Here is a 22,632-nt window from a genome sequence, read left to right as displayed (position 1 = left end):
TCCGCACTCACACAAGTCTAAGATCACCATGTGCAATGTCAAGCGTCGGCTGGAGTGGTGTAAAACTCAACCCCGTTGGACTCTATAGCAGTGGAAACACATTCTCTGGAGTTATGAATCAGTCACTATCCTCCATCTGGCAGTCCGACGGACTAATCTAGATTTGGAGGATGCCAGGAGAACACTACCTGTCCAAATACATAGTGGCAACTCTAAAGTTTTGTGGAGGAGGAATACTGCTCTGGGGCTGTTTTTCAGAACAATGGATGCATGAATGTTCTTGCAATGTCCCATAAAATGCTTTTAGAACATTGTTGTATATTCTGAGAACATTGTAACCACGTTCTGGGTAAATTATGTTTGACATTAAGGCAATGGTCTCCTAACTTTAACACCGAAACATGCTAAAAAGGTTAGCAGAAGGTTTTTGCTAACATAGATAGAATGTTCCACAAACTAACGGAAAACTAGACACAAACATTAGGGGAACATTAGGGGAACATTAGGGTTGCAAAAATGTTCTTTCTGCCTAGAATTGTTAGCTGGGTTAGTGTCTTACTGACTTGATTCACTGACTAACTTAGTGACTGACTGAGTTAAGGAGTGAATTTTAATCCAAGTCTGTTCATTTCTCTCAGAACTTGTTAATTACCGTAACTGGTGTGTGTGTGTAGTTAAGGACCTGCTGACAGTTAGGTTTGAGTGGGTTTTGAGGCACTGTGTTTCCTTTGTGTTGTTGGACAGGGTTGAAACAGCCTAAAGGGCACACTGGACATTCCACACCACTCTCCTTTCTGAGGCTCTTTGTGGTCCTAATGGTAACATTAATTTGAGCTCTCTCCTCTCTCTTTCCATCTCTTCCTGTCCTCGTTAATATGTGTAATAGGGTGGTTCCACGAAAGGACTGCTCTTTGATATTTTAAGTAGAAATTGTGCACCAATATTGAATTTTAAAAGCCTGTTATATTAAATGAAGTGCCCTTTAATATACAGTGCCTTGCGAAAGTATTCGGCCCCCTTGAACTTTGCGACCTTTTGCCACATTTCAGGCTTCAAACATAAAGATATAAAACTGTATTTTTTAGTGAAGAATCAACAACAAATGGGACACAATCATGAAGTGGAACGACATTTATTGGATATTTCAAACTTTTTTAACAAATCAAAAACTGAAAAATTGGGCGTGCAAAATTATTCAGCCCCCTTAAGTTAATACTTTGTAGCGCCACCTTTTGCTGCGATTACAGCTGTAAGTCACTTGGGGTATGTCTCTATCAGTTTTGCACATCGAGAGACTGACATTTTTTCCCATTTCTCCTTGCAAAACAGCTCGAGCTCTGTGAGGTTGGATGGAGAGCATTTGTGAACAGCAGTTTTCAGTTCTTTCCACAGATTCTCGATTGGATTCAGGTCTGGACTTTGACTTGGCCAGTCTAACACCTGGATATGTTTATTTTTGAACCATTCCATTGTAGATTTTGCTTTATGTTTTGGATCATTGTCTTGTTGGAAGACAAATCTCCGTCCCAGTCTCAGGTCTTTTGCAGACTCCATCAGGTTTTCTTCCAGAATGGTCCTGTATTTGGCTCCATCCATCTTTCCATCAATTTTAACCATCTTCCCTGTCCCTGCTGAAGAAAAGCAGGCCCAAACCATGATGCTGCCACCACCATGTTTGACAGTGGGGATGGTGTGTTCAGCTGTGTTGCTTTTACGCCAAACATAACGTTTTGCATTGTTGCCAAAAAGTTCCATTTTGGTTTCATCTGACCAGAGCACCTTCTTCCACATGTTTGGTGTGTCTCCCAGGTGGCTTGTGGCAAACTTTAAACGACACTTTTTATGGATATCTTTAAGAAATGGCTTTCTTCTTGCCACTCTTCCATAAAGGCCAGATTTGTGCAATATACGACTGATTGTTGTCCTATGGACAGAGTCTCCCACCTCAGCTGTAGATCTCTGCAGTTCATCCAGAGTGATCATGGGCCTCTTAGCTGCATCTCTGATCAGTCTTCTCCTTGTATGAGCTGAAAGTTTAGAGGGACGGCCAGGTCTTGGTAGATTTGCAGTGGTCTGATACTCCTTCCATTTCAATATTATCGCTTGCACAGTGCTCCTTGGGATGTTTAAAGCTTGGGAAATCTTTTTGTATCCAAATCCGGGCTTTACACTTCTTCACAACAGTATCTCGGACCTGCCTGGTGTGTTCCTTGTTCTTCATGATGCTCTCTGCGCTTTTAACGGACCTCTGAGACTATCACAGTGCAGGTGCATTTATACGGAGACTTGATTACACACAGGTGGATTGTATTTATCATCATTAGTCATTTAGGTCAACATTGGATCATTCAGAGATCCTCACTGAACTTCTGGAGAGAGTTTGCTGCACTGAAAGTAAAGGGGCTGAATAGTTTTGCACGCCCAATTTTTCAGTTTTTGATTTGTTAAAAAAGTTTGAAATATCCAATAAATGTCGTTCCACTTCATGATTGTGTCCCACTTGTTGTTGATTCTTCACAAAAAAATACAGTTTTATATCTTTATGTTTGAAGCCTGAAATGTTGCAAAAGGTCGCAAAGTTCAAAGGGGCCGAATACTTTCGCAAGGCACTGTATGTAGTACACTGCTCAAAAAAATAAAGGGAACACTTAAACAACAAAATGTAACTCCAAGTCAATCACACTTCTGTGAAATCAAACTGTCCACATAGTTAGCAACACTGATTGACAATACATTTCACATGCTGTTGTGCAAATGGAATAGACAACAGGTGGAAATTATAGGTAATTAGCAAGACACCCCCAATAAAGGAGTGGTTCTGCAGGTGGTGACCACAGACCACTTCTCAGTTCCTATGCTTCCTGGCTGATGTTTTGGTCACTTTTGAATGCTGGCGGTGCTTTCACTCTAGTGGTAGCATGAGATGGATTCTACAACCCACACAAGTGGCTCAGGTAGTGCAGCTCATCCAGGATGGCACATCAATGCGAGCTGTGGCAAGAAGGTTTGCTGTGTCTGTCAGCGTAGTGTCCAGAGCATGGAGGCGCTACCAGGAGACAGGCCAGTACATCAGGAGACGTGGAGGAGGCCGTAGGAGGGCAACAACCCAGCAGCAGGACGGCTACCTCCGCCTCTGTGCAAGGAGGAGCAGGAGGAGCACTGCCAGGGCCCTGCAAAATGACCTCCAGCAGGCCACAAATGTGCATGTGTCTGCTCAAACGGTCAGAAACAGACTCCATGAGGGTGGTATGAGGGCTCAACGTCCACAGGTGGAGGTTGTGCTTACAGCCCAACACCGTGCAGGATGTTTGGCATTTGCCAGAGAACATCAAGATTGGCAAATTCACCACTGGCGCCCTGTGCTCTTCATAGATGAAAGCAGGTTCACACTGAGCACATGTGACAGATGTGACAGAGTCTGGAGACGCCGTGGAGGACATTCTGCTGCCTGCAACATCCTCCAGTATGACCGGTTTGTCTGTGGGTCAGTCATGGTGTGGGGTGGCATTTCTTTGGGGGGCCGCACAGCCCTCCATGTGCTCGCCAGAGGCTGACTGCCATTAGGTACTGAGATGAGATCCTCAGACCCCTTGTGAGACCATATGCTGGTGCGGTTGGCCCTGGATTCCTCCTAATGCAAGACAATGCTAGACCTCATGTGGCTGGAGTGTGTCAGCAGTTCCTGCAAGAGGAAGGCATTGATGCTATGGACTGGCCCGCCCGTTCCCCGGACCTGAATCCAATTGAGCACATCTGGGACATCATGTCTCGCTTCATCCACCACAGACTGTCCAGGAGTTGGCGGATGCTTTAGTCCAGGTCTAGGAGGAGATCCCTCAGGAGACCATCCGCCACTTCATCAGGAGCATGCCCAGGCGTTGTAGGGAGGTCATACAGGCACTTGGAGGCTACACACACTACTGAGCCTCATTTTGACTTGTTTTAAGGACATTACATCAAAGTTGGATCAGCCTGTAGTGTGGTTTTCCACTTTAATTTTGAGTGTGACTCCAAATCCAGACCTCCATGGGTTGATAAATTTGATTTCCATTGATCATTTTTGTGTGATTTTGTTGTCAGCACATTCAACTATGTAAAGAAAAAAGTATTTACTAAGAATATTTCATTCATTCAGATCTAGGATGTGTTATTTTAGTGTTCCCTTTATTTTTTTGAGCAGTGGGGCAAAAAAGTATTTAGTCAGCCACCAATTGTGCAAGTTCTCCCACTTAAAAAGATGAGAGAGGCCTGTAATTTTCATCATAGGTACACTTCAACTATGACAGACAAAATGAGGGGGAAAAAATCCAGAAAATCACATTGTAGGATTTTCTATGAATTTATTTGCAAATTATGGTGGAAAATAAGTATGTGACACAAAATCAGGCTGTAAGGGGTGTGAATACTTCCAGAAGACACTATATATAGAATGTCCCCCTAAGTAACGGAAAACTGGACATTACGGGTAACATTACAATAATGTTCTCTCTCCCTAGAATTGTTAGCTTGGATTACTCTTGTCACAAGGGGTTTTATGGCTGATTTAAGATGAAAATCGTCAACCCTGTTATGGTCAAACCGTAGTAATTTTTTATTTATTTACCTCGTGAAATGGGAAAACATGTTTTTTAGGAAGTTGATCATGTACTCTTAATGAGTTTTTTGGGGGGACCATGTACCCACTTCTTAAAAGTCACCGAATTGGTGGAACGACCCAATAACCTCTTTAATCTGCCTCATAGTGATGATAGCTGTGTTTAAGTGTACCTCAATTACTGTATATAGTTCCAGAAATGGTGTATTAACCTCCTAAATGCCCCTGGATTCAGTATGTATTGATTTAGCATGCAATGTGTGAGAAGTGTGAGTAAGAGTATAAGGTCAAATACATTTGTTTCAAAACTTTATTTCTCTCTTTGAGCATATATTTACAATATAACTTTGCAAAAACAAAGCAAAGTACAGTGGTTGTATTTTGAACTTTAGTTTCACACACCAAATAAATCTGTACAAGGCTCCTTTAAACCAAACAAAATGACTGTTGTTGATTCTATAATTTGTGCAGGGGTTGCATATGCAGTCTTGGCTGTACATCTGGACTGTATCCTTGACAACTGATGCTGATATGCACAAAGTGCATATAATTTTTACCCATTATTTACAGAGCAAGAAAATTAACAAAGATAATACGTGAATGGTTTCAGATTTAGTTGCAATCTCAGAATTGGTAGGCCTTAACACCAGCAGCATGCTTTTGGGGTATTTTTCATATCAAAACTTGTCTCAAGAGTGTTTTCACCTGTTGGTGGTTCTTTGTGTCCCGTCTAAGCTGTTTCGTTCTGCTCTATGTTGGCCACCAGGCCCTTGGTGTCCACAGTGGCTGTTGGGCGGATGGGGTTGTTGAAGTACAAGGTGTTGTCGAAAGTACACTCTCCCAGGACGGGGGTAGGTATCCGTTTGCGGAGTAGGAAGGCACCGAGTCCTACCACTGTGATTATCACCAAGACGACTGCCACAGCGATGCCGGCATAACCATGGGGAGCTTCCTCCACTAGGGGAGCTAGAAGAAAGGAAGTCACTTACTGTTATTGGCAAAATTATTGTGGGATTGGTTTTAGTCTCTGTATAATGTTCAGAAATGTGGAGTAGAGTGAAGTTGCCCCTAGACGCTGATCTTGGGTCAGTTTTGCATTTTCTCCACTAATGGTTACGGATTGGGTGAGGGGAAACTGATCCCAGGACTATGCCCTGGAGCCAGAAAAACATTGATTTGACTGTCAAAACTGATCAAATGTATCATTCTTTACGCTAACCAATTATATCTGCTGTGAGACACTCACCAGCAACTGGTTGCTTCTCTGTTGGTGTGATGACTGCAAAAGAAAAGATAAAGTTGTTCACAAAACATAATTGCAAGACAATTCTAAGCTGATACAACAAACACAGCATGACTTGAATAATGACTCTGATATCATCCCATCTTAAATACTTGAATCTATCAGCTGAGTCCGACTCACCTTTGGCTGTTTTGCAGATGTATGACTTGTACCGGTTGCAGCTGTTAGTGCTCCACAGACCACTATTTGACTGGATCTCCACACATTGTTCTCCACTCTTTGGCATCCCTTGTTTCCAGTTGGTATAGTCCACCACACTGTTGTCAATCCACATCCAGTCACCTGGAACAAGAACAATGGGTCGAAACTATATCCTTTGACATGGGTGATTCATTGTCATTGAACAACTATAAAACAATAAACATGGTTGTGAAATTGGGACATAATCTTAGAATTGCAAGAGACAGGTAGGTACAGTACTTGCCATTTGTTCATTTAAGGTGATGTTGCTAGTTAAACATGTTTTATATTCGAGGGAAAATGCTTTTTGAGCCAGCGGCCTCAATGTTATGGGTTGTCAGTAAAATGCACTGATAGGGTTTCAAAATTCCGGTAATTTTTCAAGAATTCCTTGATTTTCCAGAAATCCTGGTTGGGAATTTTGGGAAATTTCGCTGAATTTTATAACCAAAGGTACTGACCTTCGTGGCTTTTGTGCATGCCAATCCAGAATGACTTGGATCCATCCTGCAGTAGCTCAAGGTTCTCCTGGATGAAGCTGGCCTCCAATGGATCCTCGACACTCACCAGGGATGCTCCTGTTGTCAGAGAAACTTACTACCCGTATTCATCATCACCATCAATCACTTTGAATTTCTTGCATTCAATTAATGAGTTCATATGCTCTACATTCATTTAAGACTTTGGGAATGTCCCAAATAGCACCCCATTTCCTATGTAGTGTACTACTTTTTGACCATGGAATAGCATGCCGTTTGGGACACAACCATTGTGGTCTGAATGACAGTTGGTGTGAAGGAGGAGAAGTGTGTACCCATTCGGAGACATTCCACAGTGGCGTGGGCCCAGTTGTCCACCACAGAGTTGAGGAAGGCGTAGCAGTAACCCCTGAAGGGAACCCACGTCTTGCGTTTCTTGGGCTCGGGGCAGTTGCCAGGGAGCTGAGGGGGCTGGCTGGGGGCTATGTCTTTAAAAGAGGCCAGAGAAGTTCACATACTGAAGTTGATGTACATGAGATGTAAATGGTCAATGTTGGCACAACTGATACATTACTGCATACAACACTTTTCAAAGACACACTTTTGGATTGATCAAGCATTAAACACAGACTTTGTGGGTAAATGGAGTAAAGGCCTTGTCTGACCTGGTGATCTCTTGCACAGTGAGGAGTAGGTGTTACTACAGTCGCCTGTCTTCCACTTGGCGTCTGTATCCATGTAAACACAGGCAATATTGTTCTTTGGCTCATCTACGCCCCATTTGGTGTAAGATAGAGGCCAGTTATCCACCCACTTAAAATGCCCTTCAGTCTGAGAGACAGAGACAAAGACAACAAAACACAATGGGGGAAAGGTCCAGCTGAAAACTTACAGGTTTAAAAACACAAAACCGCTTTGGTTTCTTAAATGAACACGTCAGAGTAGGAGATCCAATGGATAACAGTGGGAGATCATATCAATGCTAAGTCCTCTTTGGAGCTGCACTAGCTCTTAAACCAAAGCTAGAGTCCAACAAGTTAGGTCATTTTTTAACTACTGGGCCTTGTAAAGAGGAAATTGAAGATCACAAATCTCCATATTTATAATTAGTCTGATCAACATATTGTCTGGAATGTTTAGTCTCTGTAACCCAAATGATTGGCATAGAGCAATGTCAAAACTAAAGACTTTTACCAAGTTGTTGTTGAGGCCGATCCACATGGGCTCATTGTATTTGTGGCTCTGCATTGTGATGAAGGCCTGGGTGATGGGGTTCAGGATGCTAGCCATCTCAGCATCGTCTGCTTTACATTGCCTCCGGGCCTCGTCCCAGTTCATCTTCTGGACCACCAGTTTGAAGGAGTCATTTCCCAGCTTGTAGAACGTCTTCGTTGACTCTGTGGTGGCAGGGACCACAATCTGAGAATCTGAAACCAAAGGAGACTTGTTGGAGGGGAACCTAAAGAGGGACACTCTATTGGACCACATACCGAAGAATTGGAATTGAACAGCCTCACTAGGGTTGTCGATAACTTGCCAAAAACTGGCAGGTTCTCCAGATATGCTGCTTGGAGGATTTACGGATTTCTGGAAAACCTGGAGATTGTGAGAAAGTTACTGGAATTTTGCAAACCTAGAGCTGCCTCACTGAACTATGGCTTCTTCTCACCAATATTCCTTTTGCAGATGAAACCACGGGATACTAAGCAGTCCTCGACCTTCCACATTCCTGTCTGTTTTTGAGAGCTGCCCACCAGAACCACACAGTCAAACACCTGGAAGAGAGATTGGGAAGGAGTTGAAAATGTTAGATCTTCAGAATTCTCATTTGACTTGTTAAGGCTGTTTTGCATTTGGATTTATTGACAATAAGTCAATCAAAATCCCAAAGCCTAACATGTAAAGGTTCCCAAACCCAGATTGAAGGCGCAGTCCTGGATTAAAAATAAATCTCAATAAAGAATCTTCCTTGAAAGTAGATATTAGTCTACCTACTTTCAAGGGGGATTCTCTATTCAGAACAATTTTTTATCTGTTTCCAGGAAGTCACTTAATCTGTGTTCAGCAAACAGTTATTTTTACTGTACGTCTTGTACCTCTTCCAAAAATGAATATCGTCCGTCTGGCACTGACGTTGGATGCCCTTTTGCCCAGTTGGTATAGGAAACACCTCTCCCCTCCGTCCATAGGAAGCTCATCTCCGAGTTGACGTCGTTCAGTCCTATCCAAATGTCCTGAGGATTCCCAAGCATCTGGGTGGTAAGGAATGCTGGGAGGAAGACCAGTCAGAACAATGAAGAGTCAACAAGTGAATCCATATATACTGTTTACATGCAAAGGATTATAACCCCTGTTCCATTGGTTAGCATTTCAATTATTTTGCACTTGTTAACCAATGTATATAAGATTTCTTGTTGCATGCTTATAATTTCACAAATCCTCAATATAATTTTACACACAAAATTTGACAGAATTTTAATAGCATGGTTTTATGCTAAATTACTTTTTAGAATTTCAATGTTCATTCTATTTCATTCTACCTTGGGCAATGCCGTTGTCTCAGGTAGATTTGGCGGTGAGGTGTACACTTATTTATTCAAACTTTATTTTACTTGACAAGTTAGTTAAGAACAAATTCTTATTTACAATGACGGCCTAGGATCAGTGGATTAACTGCCTTGTTCAGGGGCAGAACGACAGATTTTTATCTTGTCAGCTCGGGGATTCGATCAAGCAACCTTTCGGTTACCCAAAGCTCTAACCTCTAGAAGGATGGCCTCCTCACCCACCTTGCTCTTTCTCGCTGAGGACAGAGGCCAGGTTCCCTCCCTGGTTGATGCAGTAGGTCCTGGCCTCCTGCCACGGCTTCTTATCGCTGTCTCCAATGAATTTGTAGCACTGTGGAAACATGATGCATCAACACGCTGTGTGTTGCAACATCACACGCTACTACAGCAAACAAAATGGATTCTATAGTGCATGGGCTCTGGTCAAAAGTATTGCACTATAAAGGGAATAGGGTGCCATTTGGGATGTAGACAATGACTCTCCACACACAGGTCAGCATCACATTGGGTCATCACATGATAAGGAAAGTAGTTTGTGCGAGGTTCTCTCTGCTGGTGTACCGTACAGGTCTATGTAGACTACAGAAGGATGTCCTTGTATGATTTTATACTATGTGGTGGTGGTACTGTAGTAGTGTAGCAGTTACCTTCCCCTGGAAAGCAATCCATTCTGGGGCACATCCTCCCTTGGGTACAGTGGTGGGGGCCATGGTCGTGTTAGTGAAACTGGTGGTTCTTTTACAAATGGAGGCCAGCTCTACGCCACAGTTGATGTCATTCCAGTACCCTAGAGATGCAGAGAAACAGAGAGACACAACCCGATATAGATCCAGCTTACAAAATGACATCCTGGGAGCGTCCCATGAATGTTAGTGAAAGTCCCATGGACGTTGCAGTATAACAACACTGTAACGAGAGCATAACTGCTAAATCCCTCTGAAATTAGACGTACCCATACTCTTGTATATCGTCACACAGTTCTCATCGTTGTTGGCGAAGTTGGGTTCGTTTTGATCCCACGCGGTAAACACAACAGGAGACCCATCCAACCAGCTGAAACATACAGTACACAAACCCAGTCTGAACTGTGAGCATCTATTCAATCAACTACACACCTTGAAAGCACACGTTTCTCCACTCGACAGAGAAGCACAGATTTCAGGCATGTTCACTGGACTGTGACAAACAAAACATGCTCATGCACAAATATCTCTGAAAAGAGGTGGTAGGACTTCAGGTTGTTTTAAATGTCCAGGGAACAGTCAACAGTCATTTTACATACCTAAAAGACTTATCCAAACCAACGGTCATTCCAATGTAATATTGTCCCTCGGATCCTCTAGATATCTGGAAAAAAGTTGCAACTCTTTGAGGAAACAACCATTTCTAGATTGAACATTGAACATTTCAGTGACACTTGTTGTTCTCCTGTCATAGTGTAAAATCCTCTCTTTATCAGATCCCAAGAACCAAAGCTTTTCGGACGTCACAGGACTGCATATACACAAATATAAACACATGTAAAGTTTTGGTCTCATGTTTCATGAGCTGAAATAAAAGATCTCCGAAATGTTCAATAACGCACAAAAAAGCGTATTTCTCTCAATTTTAGTGCACACATTTGTTTACATCCCTGTTAGTGAGCATTTCTCCTTTGTCAAGATAATCCGTCCACCAGGTAGGTGTGGCATATCAAGAAGCTGATTAAACAGTGTGATCATTATACAGGTGCACCTTGTGGTGGGGACAAGGAAAGGCCACTCTAAAATGTGCAGTTTTGTCATACAACCCAATGCCACAGATGTCTCAAGTTTTGCGGGAACGTGCAATTAGCATGCTGACTGCAGGAATGTTCACCAGAGCTGTTTCCAGAGGTTTGAATGTTCATTTCTCTATCATATGCCGCCTCCAATGTCATTTTAGAGAATGACGTCCAACCGGCCTCACAACTGCAGACCACTTGTGTGGCGTCTTGTGGGTGAGCGGCTTGCTGATGTCAACTTTGCGAAGATAGTGCACCATGGTGGCGGCGGGGTTATTATGGTATGAGCAGGCATAAGCTACTGACAACGAACACAATTGCATTTTATAGACCATGACGATATCCTGAGTTCCATTGTCGTGCCATTCATTCACCACCATCACCTCATGTTTCAGCATGATAATGCACAGCCCAATGTTGCAAGGATCTGTACACAATTCCTGGAAGCTGAAAATGTCCCAGTTCTTCCATGGCCTGCATACTCACCAGTTATGTCACCCGTTGAGCATGTTTGGGATGCTCTGGATCAACTTGTTCGACAGACAGTTCCAGTTCTTATTTTATATTTGAGATTCTTCAAAGTAGCCACCCTTTGCCTTGATGACAGCTTTGCACACTGTTGTCATTCTCTCTACCAGCTTCATGAGGTGGAATGCATTTCAATTAACAGGTGTGCCCTGTTACAAGTTCGTTTGTGGAATTTATTTCCTTCTAAATGCATTTGAGATAATCAGTTGTGTTGTGACAAGATGGGGTGGTGTACAGAATAAGAAGAAGAGATTTGCTTGGGCCAAGAAACACGAGCAATTGTCCTTAGACCAGTGGAAACCTGTCCTTTGGTCTGCTGAGACAAACCGCTGTGTCTTTGTGAGACGCAGAGTACATGAACGGATGATCTTCGCATGGGTGGTTCCCACCATGAAGCATGGAGGAGGTGTAATAGTACTTTGCTGGTGACACTGTTGGTGATTTATTTAGAATTCAAGGCATACTTAACCATTATGGCTACCACAGCATTCTGCAGCGATACGTCATCTCATCTGGTCTGCGCTTAGTGGGACTATCATTTGTTTTTCAACAGGACAATGACCCAAAACACACCTTCAGGCTATTTGACCAAGAAGGAGAGGGATGGAGTGCTGCATCAGATGACCTACTATTATTCTATTATGTAGAAAATAGTAAAAATAAAGAAAACGTGTGTCCAAACAGTTGACTGGTACTGTATATGAACTGACATTTTTTCATGTTGCATTTATATTTTTGTTCAGTATAGAAGTGTCTACCTGTTTCCATATAAACTTCCTCTCGCTCTCTGCAGTGATGACCACCAGGTCACCAAAGTTCTTTTTACAGAATTCTCTCGCCTCGTCCATGGGGAGATTCTCAGTGTTGAAGAAATACTGAGTGTCGTTGTACTCAATCCAGCCGTCCTTTGTAGTGTTGTACACTGAAAAGGCATGTAAAAAAGGAGTACATTTCCTGTTAGGCATTTTTAATAGTACATTTCACAGAGTACATTTTCTCTTAGTGTTTGTGTTGAACTATGCTTCGCAAACTAAATGATAGAAGGTGTGCGATACATTATGTGCAGTGATTAATTTAACTTAAGGGAAAGGCCAAGAGCTTGAAGGAGAGCAGAGAAAGTGAGAAGGAGGAAGTGGAGACAGGAAGTGGAGGAATGAGAAACAGGAAACTGGACATATTCCTAAGATCCTATGCATTACCTGGCTCAACTTGAGTGGGATGGGGCTTTGGGGTAACCCCTGTGGATACCAAAAGAAGTTTGGGTGAGCACATCTGCAAGGTTGAGGGTCAAAATTCTATGTTCATCAATAGTTTCATGACTGACATGAACTGCACGCCCATTGGGCACACACACTGGTTGAATCAATGTTGTTTAAACGTAATTTCAATGAAATGACATTGAACCAACGTGGAATAGATGTTGAATTGACGTCTGTGCCCAGTGGCTGGTGAAGTCAGTGCTCCAGCAGATATGGTCTACTGTACCTTTGCGAATCTCGCAAATCCAGTCATTGTAGGCATCACAGTGTCGATCATTCCAGTGGCGTCCGTAGTAAAACTGGACCTCTGCGCATTTTTCATTATCGTTGTAGTCGTTTGGTTCTCCAAATCCCCAATTCTCATAGCTGAACTGGAGAACAACATTGGAATAATGTTACACAGTAGCACTGTATGGTGTCCATATTAGCCTCAGGCTGAGGCTGTCCTTATATGGACACCATAGTACTGTATGAACTTTCATTCCCATTAAAGACAATGACTGCAAATCAAATATTGAAACAAGAGTAGTGAGTAATAAACTACTTCTAAGGAGAAGGAATATCACAGTAAAGATGAGGTGGCAGGCTACTCACTGCTGATCCGTCAGCCCAGACGAAACCTGCGGAGGGATCCAGATTGCTGAGGCCGATCCAGGCTGCATCAGAGGAATGATACCTGAACAGAGAGAATGGAAACCACAGACAGTGGTTATTATGACTGTGTGGTTTTCAACCACAGGCAGTGGTTATTATGACTTTGTGGTTTTCAACCGCAGACAGTGGTTATTCTGACCGTGTGGTTTTCAACCACAGACAGTGGTTATTCTGACTGTGTGGTTTTCAACCACAGACAGTGGTTATTATGACTGTGTGGTTTTCAACCATAAACAGTGGTTATTACGACTGTGTGGTTTTCAACCATAGACAGTGGTTATTATGACCGTGTGGATTTCAACCATAAACAGTGGTTATTACGACCGTGTTGATTTTGATTTCAACCACAGGCAGTGGTTGTTATGACTTTGTGGTTTTCAACCATAGACAGTGGTTAATAGGACCACACTGGTTTTGACTGATACTCATGGCAACAGAAACAGTTATGAGGATAACTTACGGAGAGCCGTTCAGGTCTGTGGCACTGTGAATGCTCATCAGATCACCACCAATGGCCTTGCAGAATTCCCGCGCCTCTGACCATGACTTCTTGTTTTCAGTCTCTTTTCTGTAAAGCTTATTGAGGGGAAGAGAAAATGATTATTGATGAATTATTAACTAATTATTATAATAATAAAGGATTATCAATGATTTCATGCTCATTGATTAAATTATTGATAAAAACAATAACTATTCACTTAAATTCACTGATCAAAGTGTTTGTTTCACATACAGAACATGTTCAGCATATACCCCAACTGTACCTTGTAACAGACATTCCTTTTAGCAGCAGGTGACCACCCAGAAGGACAGCTCAGTGCCGGGGTGGTGCGAGGGGCCATTGTTGATGTGACGCCCTCCGCCATTTTCTTACAGATGTACTTCTCCTTGTTGCTGCAGCTGACCACATCCCACAGACCAGCAAACATTCCAGTTGTCATAGCTACGCAGCCTTGTTTTCTGTCTTTTTTCAAACACACAGAAAGGCGAGAGAAAACTTAATAGTTTCATTTAGTTCTGACATTTGCCAGGCAGTTAAGGTGTGGGAGAAAGTAGTCCTCTAATACCGCAGACATCAGAGCAATGACAGTTCCTGCTACAATCGATCATCAGTTGCTACAATCAATCACCATTGTGGGAAAAGGACACTGTACCTGGCATGCCCACGTTGAAGTGGGTGAACTTGACCTCCGAACTGGTAGTCCACTTGAACGTGTCTATATCCGCCATGTTGGAAAGTCCACTCCAGAAGTACTTCTCCGGCCTCAAACCCACCAAACTGACCAGGAAGGCATTTTCATACCTACAAACCAACAAACACACACACATTAAATCTATTATCTGACAACTTATTGCTATTATCTTGTCCAGGATGTGACTCAAATAAGTGAGTCCAATATATCTTATCCTTATAAAATGGTCATGATGTGATACCGTACCTGTCAGCCACTTCCACCAGGATTGAGTCACTCTGCTGGCAGGTCTGCTTGGCTTCATCAAATGTTTTGGTTTCTGATCCAACGTTGTAGCAGTAAGAACCATACCGGATCCAGCCCTTGATGACAAAAATACAGAAACAATTATCCTCCTACTGGTGGATCTTTGTCAGTCAAGATGACACCATTCTAGTCCTTATCTAGAATCATTTTCAAGCTTCCATTTTATGTGATATAATTCTGTATTCATTAGTTACTGTACTCTCCCTTTCAACAAACAGGAAATGACCTCACTCACCAGCTTACATCCTGGACTATCTTCCTCCGGGGCACCTGCCACCGGTTTGGTGGAGGCCTTTTTCTTACACATGTACCCGTAGGTCTTCTCACACAAATTATCAGCCCACTTCCCATCCTGTGAGAGAATATGGAGTCCACATTGTCACAATACCACATGTATTACTGCGTTGACACCACTGTTAAACGTTGTCATCATTGCCATTGTTAGCCGTAGCATTCAGCTAGTGTTCGCATTTATCTAGCGTCAGCATTTACCTAGCACTAGCATATAGCGAGTGTTAGGGTTAGTTATACAAAATCTGTGGTGTAAGCATTTAGCTAGCGTTAGTGTTAGCATTAGCATGAACCTAGTCTGTCCATTGAGGGACCAATGTGAATGTTACCTTTCCTCTGATCAGGACACAGTCCTCCTGGAGGTTGGCACCGTGAGAGGGCTCCCCTGTCTGCCAGTGGCTGAATGTCACATGGGATCGGTCGGTCCACTCAAACAGCAATGCGTTCCTTTGGTCATTCAGGCCGATCCACAGCACATCTGTGGCCGCTGAAGTTAAGCAGAAGGACATTAAGAGTCAGAGCCAGGAAGACAGTGATAAACACCTGAAATACTTATCGTTTCCTTTGGCTGATCAAATTGACTGAGGTGACATTATGATTATTGTTATTTATTCATGGAAGCCCAATTTAGACCAGGGTCTCATTCACAATCATTCCCCGAGTACAAACATTTTCACAATGAAGAAAATGAACATTCCAAAGAAAACAAGACGAGTAAAAAGTCGACAAGGTACAGTTACAATACTACCATTTCAACAAATGAACCATCAATAAAAACAACTGCAAATCACAATGAATGAATTTAACACCAGCATCCTAAACTGCTTTAACGGCACCAGGAAATCAAGATGCAAGGAATTTTGCAGGTTATTCCAACAATGGGGGGCACTAAAGCTAAAGAAGGATTTACCAAAATAGGTAGAGATCCTCTAGTGGTGTGGGGGCTGTGCTTTGGCAAAGTGGGTGGGGTTATATCCTTCCTGTTTGGCCCTGTCCGGGGGTGTCCTCGGATGGGGCCACAGTGTCTCCTGACCCCTCCTGTCTCAGCCTCCAGTATTTATGCTGCAGTAGTTTATGTGTCGGGGGGCTACGGTCAGTTTGTTATATCTGGAGTACTTTTCCTGTCCTATTCGGTGTCCTGTGTGAATCTAAGTGTGCGTTCTCTAATTCTCTCCTTCTCTCTTTCTTTCTCTCTCTCGGAGGACCTGAGCCCTAGGACCATGCCCCAGGACTACCTGACATGATGACTCCTTGCTGTCCCCAGTCCACCTGGCCGTGCTGCTGCTCCAGTTTCAACTGTTCTGCCTTATTATTATTCGACCATGCTGGTCATTTATGAACATTTGAACATCTTGGCCATATTCTGTTATAATCTCCACCCGGCACAGGCCACCCCACATAGCCTGGTTCCTCTCTAGGTTTCTTCCTAGGTTTTGGCCTTTCTAGGGAGTTTTTCCTAGCCACCGTGCTTCTACACCTGCATTGCTTGCTGTTTGGGGTTTTAGGCTGGGTTTCTGTACAGAACTTTGAGATATCAGCTGATGTACGAAGGGCTATATAAATAAATTTGATTTGATTTGAGATCTTAGGGGCCTCAAGATTTCAACAACACTGTGACGGGTTTGGTCACCTATTCTTTTATACTTTAGCGACAAAGCTAGGTAAATTAGAAGCTTGTGTAGTGGAACGTTGTAAATAAAAAGGGAGTAATGAAGTGATCTACAGGACTTCAATGAGGACCAGCCAATGTTTTGATAGAGGATGCAGTGGTGAGTATTAAAATTGTCACCTGTGATAAAGTGAAGGAAATTATGGTAGACGGCATTCAAACGTTTAAGACTAGTGGCTTCTGCAACCTGGTAAATGGTGTCACCATAGTCAAGAGCGGGCAGGAATATTGACTGTACAATCTGCTGCCTGCTATTTAGGGAGATGCCAGATCTATATATATTTTTTTTAAATAGCTTTTTAACTAGCTCATCCGCATGCTTTTTAAACATCAACTCTTTGTCAATCCAAATACCCAGACTTTTATTGGGACACATCTCAGAATGGTTTTCAAAACTGATAGAAATGACAACCCATGAGAAAGATCCTTGAAGTGCATAACAAATCTATTAGATATAGAGGTAATCGTAGCTACAACATGGATAGTGTACTCACTATATCCTGACTGAGAGATGATGAAGCTTTGTTCTTCTATGTTGTGGATGCTGGCCAGGTCCCCTCCATCTTTGTGGCAGGCGGCCAGGGCATCCCTCCACATCTTCTTGGTACGTTGTAGGTAGTAGCAGTGGCCTGCATAGGGAATCCAGTGACTGGTGCAGAAGGTGGGCTGATCTTTTCCTACTGAGGGGGGTCAAAGTTCAATAGTCTGAGAGAAGGTAGAATGTCCAGAAAGTGGTAAACTGTAATGTTTTATCTGTTTGACCCAAACAACCTCTGGGTCTGTGTTCATGAAGCATCTCAGGGTGAGAGTGCTGATCTAGGATCAGCCCGCCCTGTCCATGCAACCTTATTCATTATAATCTAAAAAGCTAAACTGACACTAGTTCAGCACTCCTACTCTGAGACAATTAGTGAAATTTGGCACTAATATATAAATGTTCAGTTTACCCTACCCTACACAACCTGACCTGGTGTTGTTAACCTTGTGTTGCATGGCATTTGAACTAAGTCGGAAATCGTGTGTAGGTCATGACTGTTATGTACTGTATGATTCAACTCTTACCTATAGGGGCAGAGGCCAGAGCAGTGGAGTTTCCTTTGCGACAGATATATCCCAGCTTCTTGGAACATTCATTGGTCTCCCATTTCGAGGCCTTGCCAGCATTCAGGGTTGCACAGCTGAGCCCGGGTTCAGTTGATGGATGTCCTTTTGGAAATATTGACCCATGTGTTTATTAATTGTCTTCCTGCAACATTGGAAGTCACAACATACTTGGACAACCTCAGTTGTTCCCTAGGCTGTAAAGTATAGTATGATGTGTTGCATGCAGTTGCACTCACCTGGGGCCCAGTTTAAATATCTGAATGGGTTTCCATTGCTCCACTGCCATCCAGCCTCAAAGTCTAGGCTATTCAGTCCAATCCACAGAGATGTGCCCAGGATATTGGTCAACCCTGCATTAATAAAAAGCATGACAATACGTCCACGAGAGTAGTGTAATATTCTTAATAAGGAATTGACTGTATCAGATTGATTTATCTCTAAATCAAGGTGAGGATGTCGGATAGACTGGCCATAGCACACTTTGGGCAAATGCCCTGGTCCATCTTCGGGCCGGTGTGTTAGAAATGCCTGTGCTGGTTCCTGGTCCCGGTCCTCCCTTGGACAATAGGTTAGACTATTCCTCAGATGTAGGTCTGACCAGGTCTGACTGTACATACCTGAGATGTAGGTCTGACCAGGTCTGACTGTACATACCTGAGATGTAGGTCTGACCAGGTCTGACTGTACATACCTCAGATGTAGGTCTGACCAGGTCTGACTGTACATACCTCAGATGTAGGTCTGACCAGGTCTGACTGTACATACCTGAGATGTAGGTCTGACCAGGTCTGACTGTACATACCTCAGATGTAGGTCTGACCAGGTCTGACTGTACATACCTGAGATGTAGGTCTGACCAGGTCTGACTGTACATACCTGAGATGTAGGTCTGACCAGGTCTGACTGTACATACCTCAGATGTAGGTCTGACCAGGTCTGACTGTACATACCTGAGATGTAGGTCTGCTCGTGGAGCTCTACTATACTGAGCAGGTCGGCTCCTTGCTGCTGGCAGCTCTTCCTCGCCTGGTGCCAGGTCAACACAGACTGGGTGTTCCTCTGGTACAGGACACCTGTCACTGGGTCACTGTCCCATCCCGAGGACGCTGAGGGGGACACGGAAACATTAGGACACACTTAAGGTGGGAAAAATAAATCATCAATAACAGTCCAAGAACTGAATCAAATCATGTTCTGTTCATCTCTATCACTTTCTGTCATGACAGAACTGCCCCTCATATCTATGACTATGGTGGCAGTTCACCAGGAACCTCAGTGAAAGGGGCTTCCTTCCTTTTCCTGTCCCAGTTTTGGAGCTGTGTCAGGGGAAACACAGGAATGAGCTCCAATCAGGATGGAAGGGTAAAGAGACACAGAGCTGCGTCCACAGCTAGAGGAACTAGAGAAAGCCTTTGTGTTTTTCTGTCAGGAGGTCAGAGACCAGACCTCGTCAGCGCTGACCTGGCCAATCCTGACCTCCAGCGAGGTCACGGAAAAACAGGAAAATCGAAGAATTCCATGTGTAGCCTCTGTTTTAATGAGGAATCTGTCCCTATCACAGGCTTGGCAGGGTGTTTTATGGCATTGTTTGAATTGGATACCGTCCCCACAAACCCTGGTCGTTTGCCTTGTTTTTACAGACTCATCAGAGTCCAGTATAGAGTAGGCCACTCATATTAGAGGGTTGTGTACTCCCATGAGGCAAATTTATTTTACCTTTTTATTTTAGGAGCTGTGTTGTATTCAGAAAGCATCCCAGAGTAGGAATGCTGATCCAGGATCAGGTCCCTTCTTGTCCTTATTCATTTTGATCAAAAGGCAAAACTGATCCTAAATCAACATTTCTACTCTGAGATGCTTGATACATACGGCTCATGATTTTTTACAGGTGTCACCTGCTGACCCTTTTCCTGATCACTGGAAAATGGCAGTAAATTACAAAAAACATAGCATGAATTGTGAGGTTTGACTCACATTTCGAGGGACAGAAGCCCCACTTCTTGGCTTTATTGTAATCTGTCTCTGTGGCGCACCAGAGCTGTCCATCTGAGCGCCCCTGCGGAGTGCACTCAGCATACCACTTCTCCCCAAACTGAAAGGGGAACTGGCAGGGACTTCCAAATGCATTCCCCCCTAGTGTGAACACCTCTGATGAAGGGGACAAAACAGTTTGTTACATTTAACATTTCTGTAATGTAGCAGATGCTCTCATCCAGAGCGACTTACAGATAGTGCATTCATCCTAGGATAGCTATGTGGGACAACCACATACTGTATCTCAATCATAGTAAGTGCATTCTTCCTTAATAAAGTAGCTATCAGCTATCAGTCAGTGCTAGTAGGAAAAAAAATACATTGTTAACAGTATGAATCATCCCAGGTCAGACATTCATTCCCTGGCTTTAAGAAAGTTTATGACAACAGCATCTTACACTTCTGATTCCTACCTCCAATCTCCAACCTCCAGTAACAGTGAGTGTGTCTTGTAGCTTACTTACCTTGGTAGCCCTTGGAGCAGAGGTCTTTCTGAGTACCATACATCTTCCAACAGCTCCAAGACCCAGATCCCTGGTAGATCATCATATTCTTCTCGTTGCGGTTGCCATAGTTTAAGTGCAGCGCCTTGTCTTTGAGGCCGAACAGGGTCTCGTTCTTACACTGCCAGTACTGGAGCTCGCTCTTCTCATCACAGGGGAAGAGCAGCACCTTGACCCAGTCCTTCAGGTCCTGAGCCCCCAGGCAGAGCTTCAGGGAGATGCTGAGGAGACGAGACTGTGAGGCCCAGCGGAATTGCTGGTTCTGGGACGTGTGGTCACAGGGAGCCACTGTGACTTGATTGGCGCTCACCGCCACCACACACTTGTTGTGATCCTGGTTGTAGATCAAGAAGGAGCTGCTGTCTGCAGCACGGGGGATAAGGTTCTTCTTATTTCTTATTTTTTAATCTGTTTTTGTTCTACAGTACCTTGTTATTTTTAGTATTACATTGTTATTGATTACTGCATTGGTGGGGTTAGAGCTTTCAAGCAAGGCATTTCACTGTAATTGCACGTGACATTGATACTTGAAACTAAGGACAATGATGTGATCTATCCCAGGTCTCATCCTTCTTTCAGGCTCTACAGCTGCTCTCATAAACAGCACTGCAATGCTATTTAACTGTGACATTGTGTCTAATTGTACAGGAACTGTAATTTAAAAATATATAAAAATCTAGGTCCAACTACAGTAAGTTGCATAAGAAAGCCTGTGTATATAAATATTTGTTGCACTTTCTTATTTTCTGTACTTACAGCGGTTAAAACTGTTTACAGCATTCAAATTATTTTCAATCATTTTTAAGAACTCACAGTGTATGTAACTACAATTGAAATACATGTGTTTTTAAGCCACTCAAAAAAATAGGCCACTTTAATGTTTATATCTGAAAGCATCTAAAACGCCTTATAATATTCTAAACGTTATCCAGCTCGTCAAATGGTTCACTCGTGACTCCTGGAATAGATTCCATCACAATATATCTCGCTGTGTCTGCCAATGAAGCAAAACTTACTGAAGGACCTAGAAATTCTGGATATATATCTTACCAGTCTACAAAAATATTGTTTCTTTCTAGCAGCCTCAACCTTGTCTTCCGTTTATTGGTAAAGCATATTAACAAATATCATTTGTAACACTTTCATTATACAGAATGCTTAACCATTGCATGAAACCAATTAAAGTGGAATAAAACCCTACATACCTATCTCAGCAATGCAGCGCAGAGCATGCATAAGGCACAGGAGCACAGCGAGGGATGGACTGGATGCCATCGTAGCTAGTGCATAGTTTGCTATCCCAAGGCGAAAAGGTGATGTAAAGTAGCTGTACAGTCCAGAGAGGAGAGAGGGATCTGGCTGTGGTGTATTCAGGTGTCTCTCAAGGAAGAACAGTGACACAGAGACATGGATGCTGCCCCCTTAATCCAGCCGATGTGTATCCTGTCACATGGGTTGGCGGGGGGTCGGCCAAAACCACTGACATCAGGAGAGGAGAGGGGAAGGAGGAAATGTGCAGCCACTATTCATTCCCCTATCAGGAGCACACAGGGGACGAGAAGAGCCACAGGTCTGAGATCAGCCAGCGCATCAATGAGCCAGGCCTCACTCACTTTGATTGGATAAAGTCAAACAAGGACCAGCTCTCAGGGCAACTCTCTATGGACGATCTGTAAAATCAAAATAATGTAAGTAGTCACCAAGAACATGGCCGAAGTCCTTTTGACGACTGAGGAACATCCTTAAGAGTGCCCTTTGCTTCCCTATTTTAAGTAGAAATTGTGCACCAATATTGCATTTTAAAAGCCTGTTATATTAAATGAAGTGCCCTTTAATATAGACCACATGGATAATACAATAAATCACATTTTTTTATTAATAAAGGCTTGATAAACTGCTAAAAATCTGCATTTTGACATGTTACTTCCTAGGAAGATTTCAACCCACTTAATACCAACATGTTACGGTTTTCTTCCGGTGAAGGAGAGGCGGACCAAAATGCAGCGTGGTAATTTTCATACATGTTTAATAATGAATAAACACGAACAATACAAAAACAAGAAACGTAACGCAAAACCTATACAGCCTATCTGGTGCAAACAAACACAGAGACAGGAACAATCACCCACAAATCACTCAAAGAATATGGCTGCCTAAATATGGTTCCCAATCAGAGACAACGATAAACACCTGCCTCTGATTGAGA

General features: G+C 43.1%; 1 protein-coding gene across 2 annotated transcripts; it reads right to left on the bottom strand.

The window, feature by feature from the left end:
- Positions 1-4,890: 4,890 nt before the first annotated feature.
- LOC110489949 (macrophage mannose receptor 1) lies at positions 4,891-21,873 on the bottom strand. 2 transcript variants are annotated; one of them, XM_036944237.1, is made up of 30 exons: positions 21,632-21,873; positions 20,388-20,789; positions 19,864-20,037; positions 18,840-18,995; positions 18,126-18,239; positions 17,848-17,991; positions 17,280-17,465; positions 15,446-15,603; positions 15,061-15,177; positions 14,766-14,881; positions 14,481-14,629; positions 14,091-14,290; positions 13,787-13,902; positions 13,267-13,348; positions 12,899-13,043; positions 12,613-12,651; positions 12,172-12,335; positions 10,406-10,470; positions 10,076-10,176; positions 9,771-9,910; positions 9,346-9,454; positions 8,653-8,825; positions 8,226-8,331; positions 7,751-7,983; positions 7,222-7,387; positions 6,892-7,044; positions 6,539-6,655; positions 6,018-6,179; positions 5,841-5,873; positions 4,891-5,560 (listed from the first exon to the last, which is right to left on the bottom strand). In XM_036944237.1, the coding sequence occupies exons 1-30, from the start codon at positions 21,699-21,701 to the stop codon at positions 5,325-5,327; spliced, it is 4,326 nt and encodes a 1,441-aa protein (XP_036800132.1). In that variant the 5' UTR covers positions 21,702-21,873; the 3' UTR covers positions 4,891-5,324. The 2 variants fall into 2 exon arrangements, with proteins under 2 accessions (XP_036800132.1, XP_021418656.2); XM_021562981.2 differs by having other exon boundaries at positions 17,280-17,462.
- Between the last annotated feature and the right edge of the window lie 759 nt (positions 21,874-22,632).

This window comes from Oncorhynchus mykiss, chromosome 15 (assembly GCF_013265735.2).
Source record: "Oncorhynchus mykiss isolate Arlee chromosome 15, USDA_OmykA_1.1, whole genome shotgun sequence".
Taxonomy (NCBI): Eukaryota; Metazoa; Chordata; class Actinopteri; order Salmoniformes; family Salmonidae; genus Oncorhynchus; species Oncorhynchus mykiss.
The sequence above is the reverse complement of the archived record's forward strand: the minus strand, read 5'-3'. Positions and strand labels throughout refer to the sequence as shown.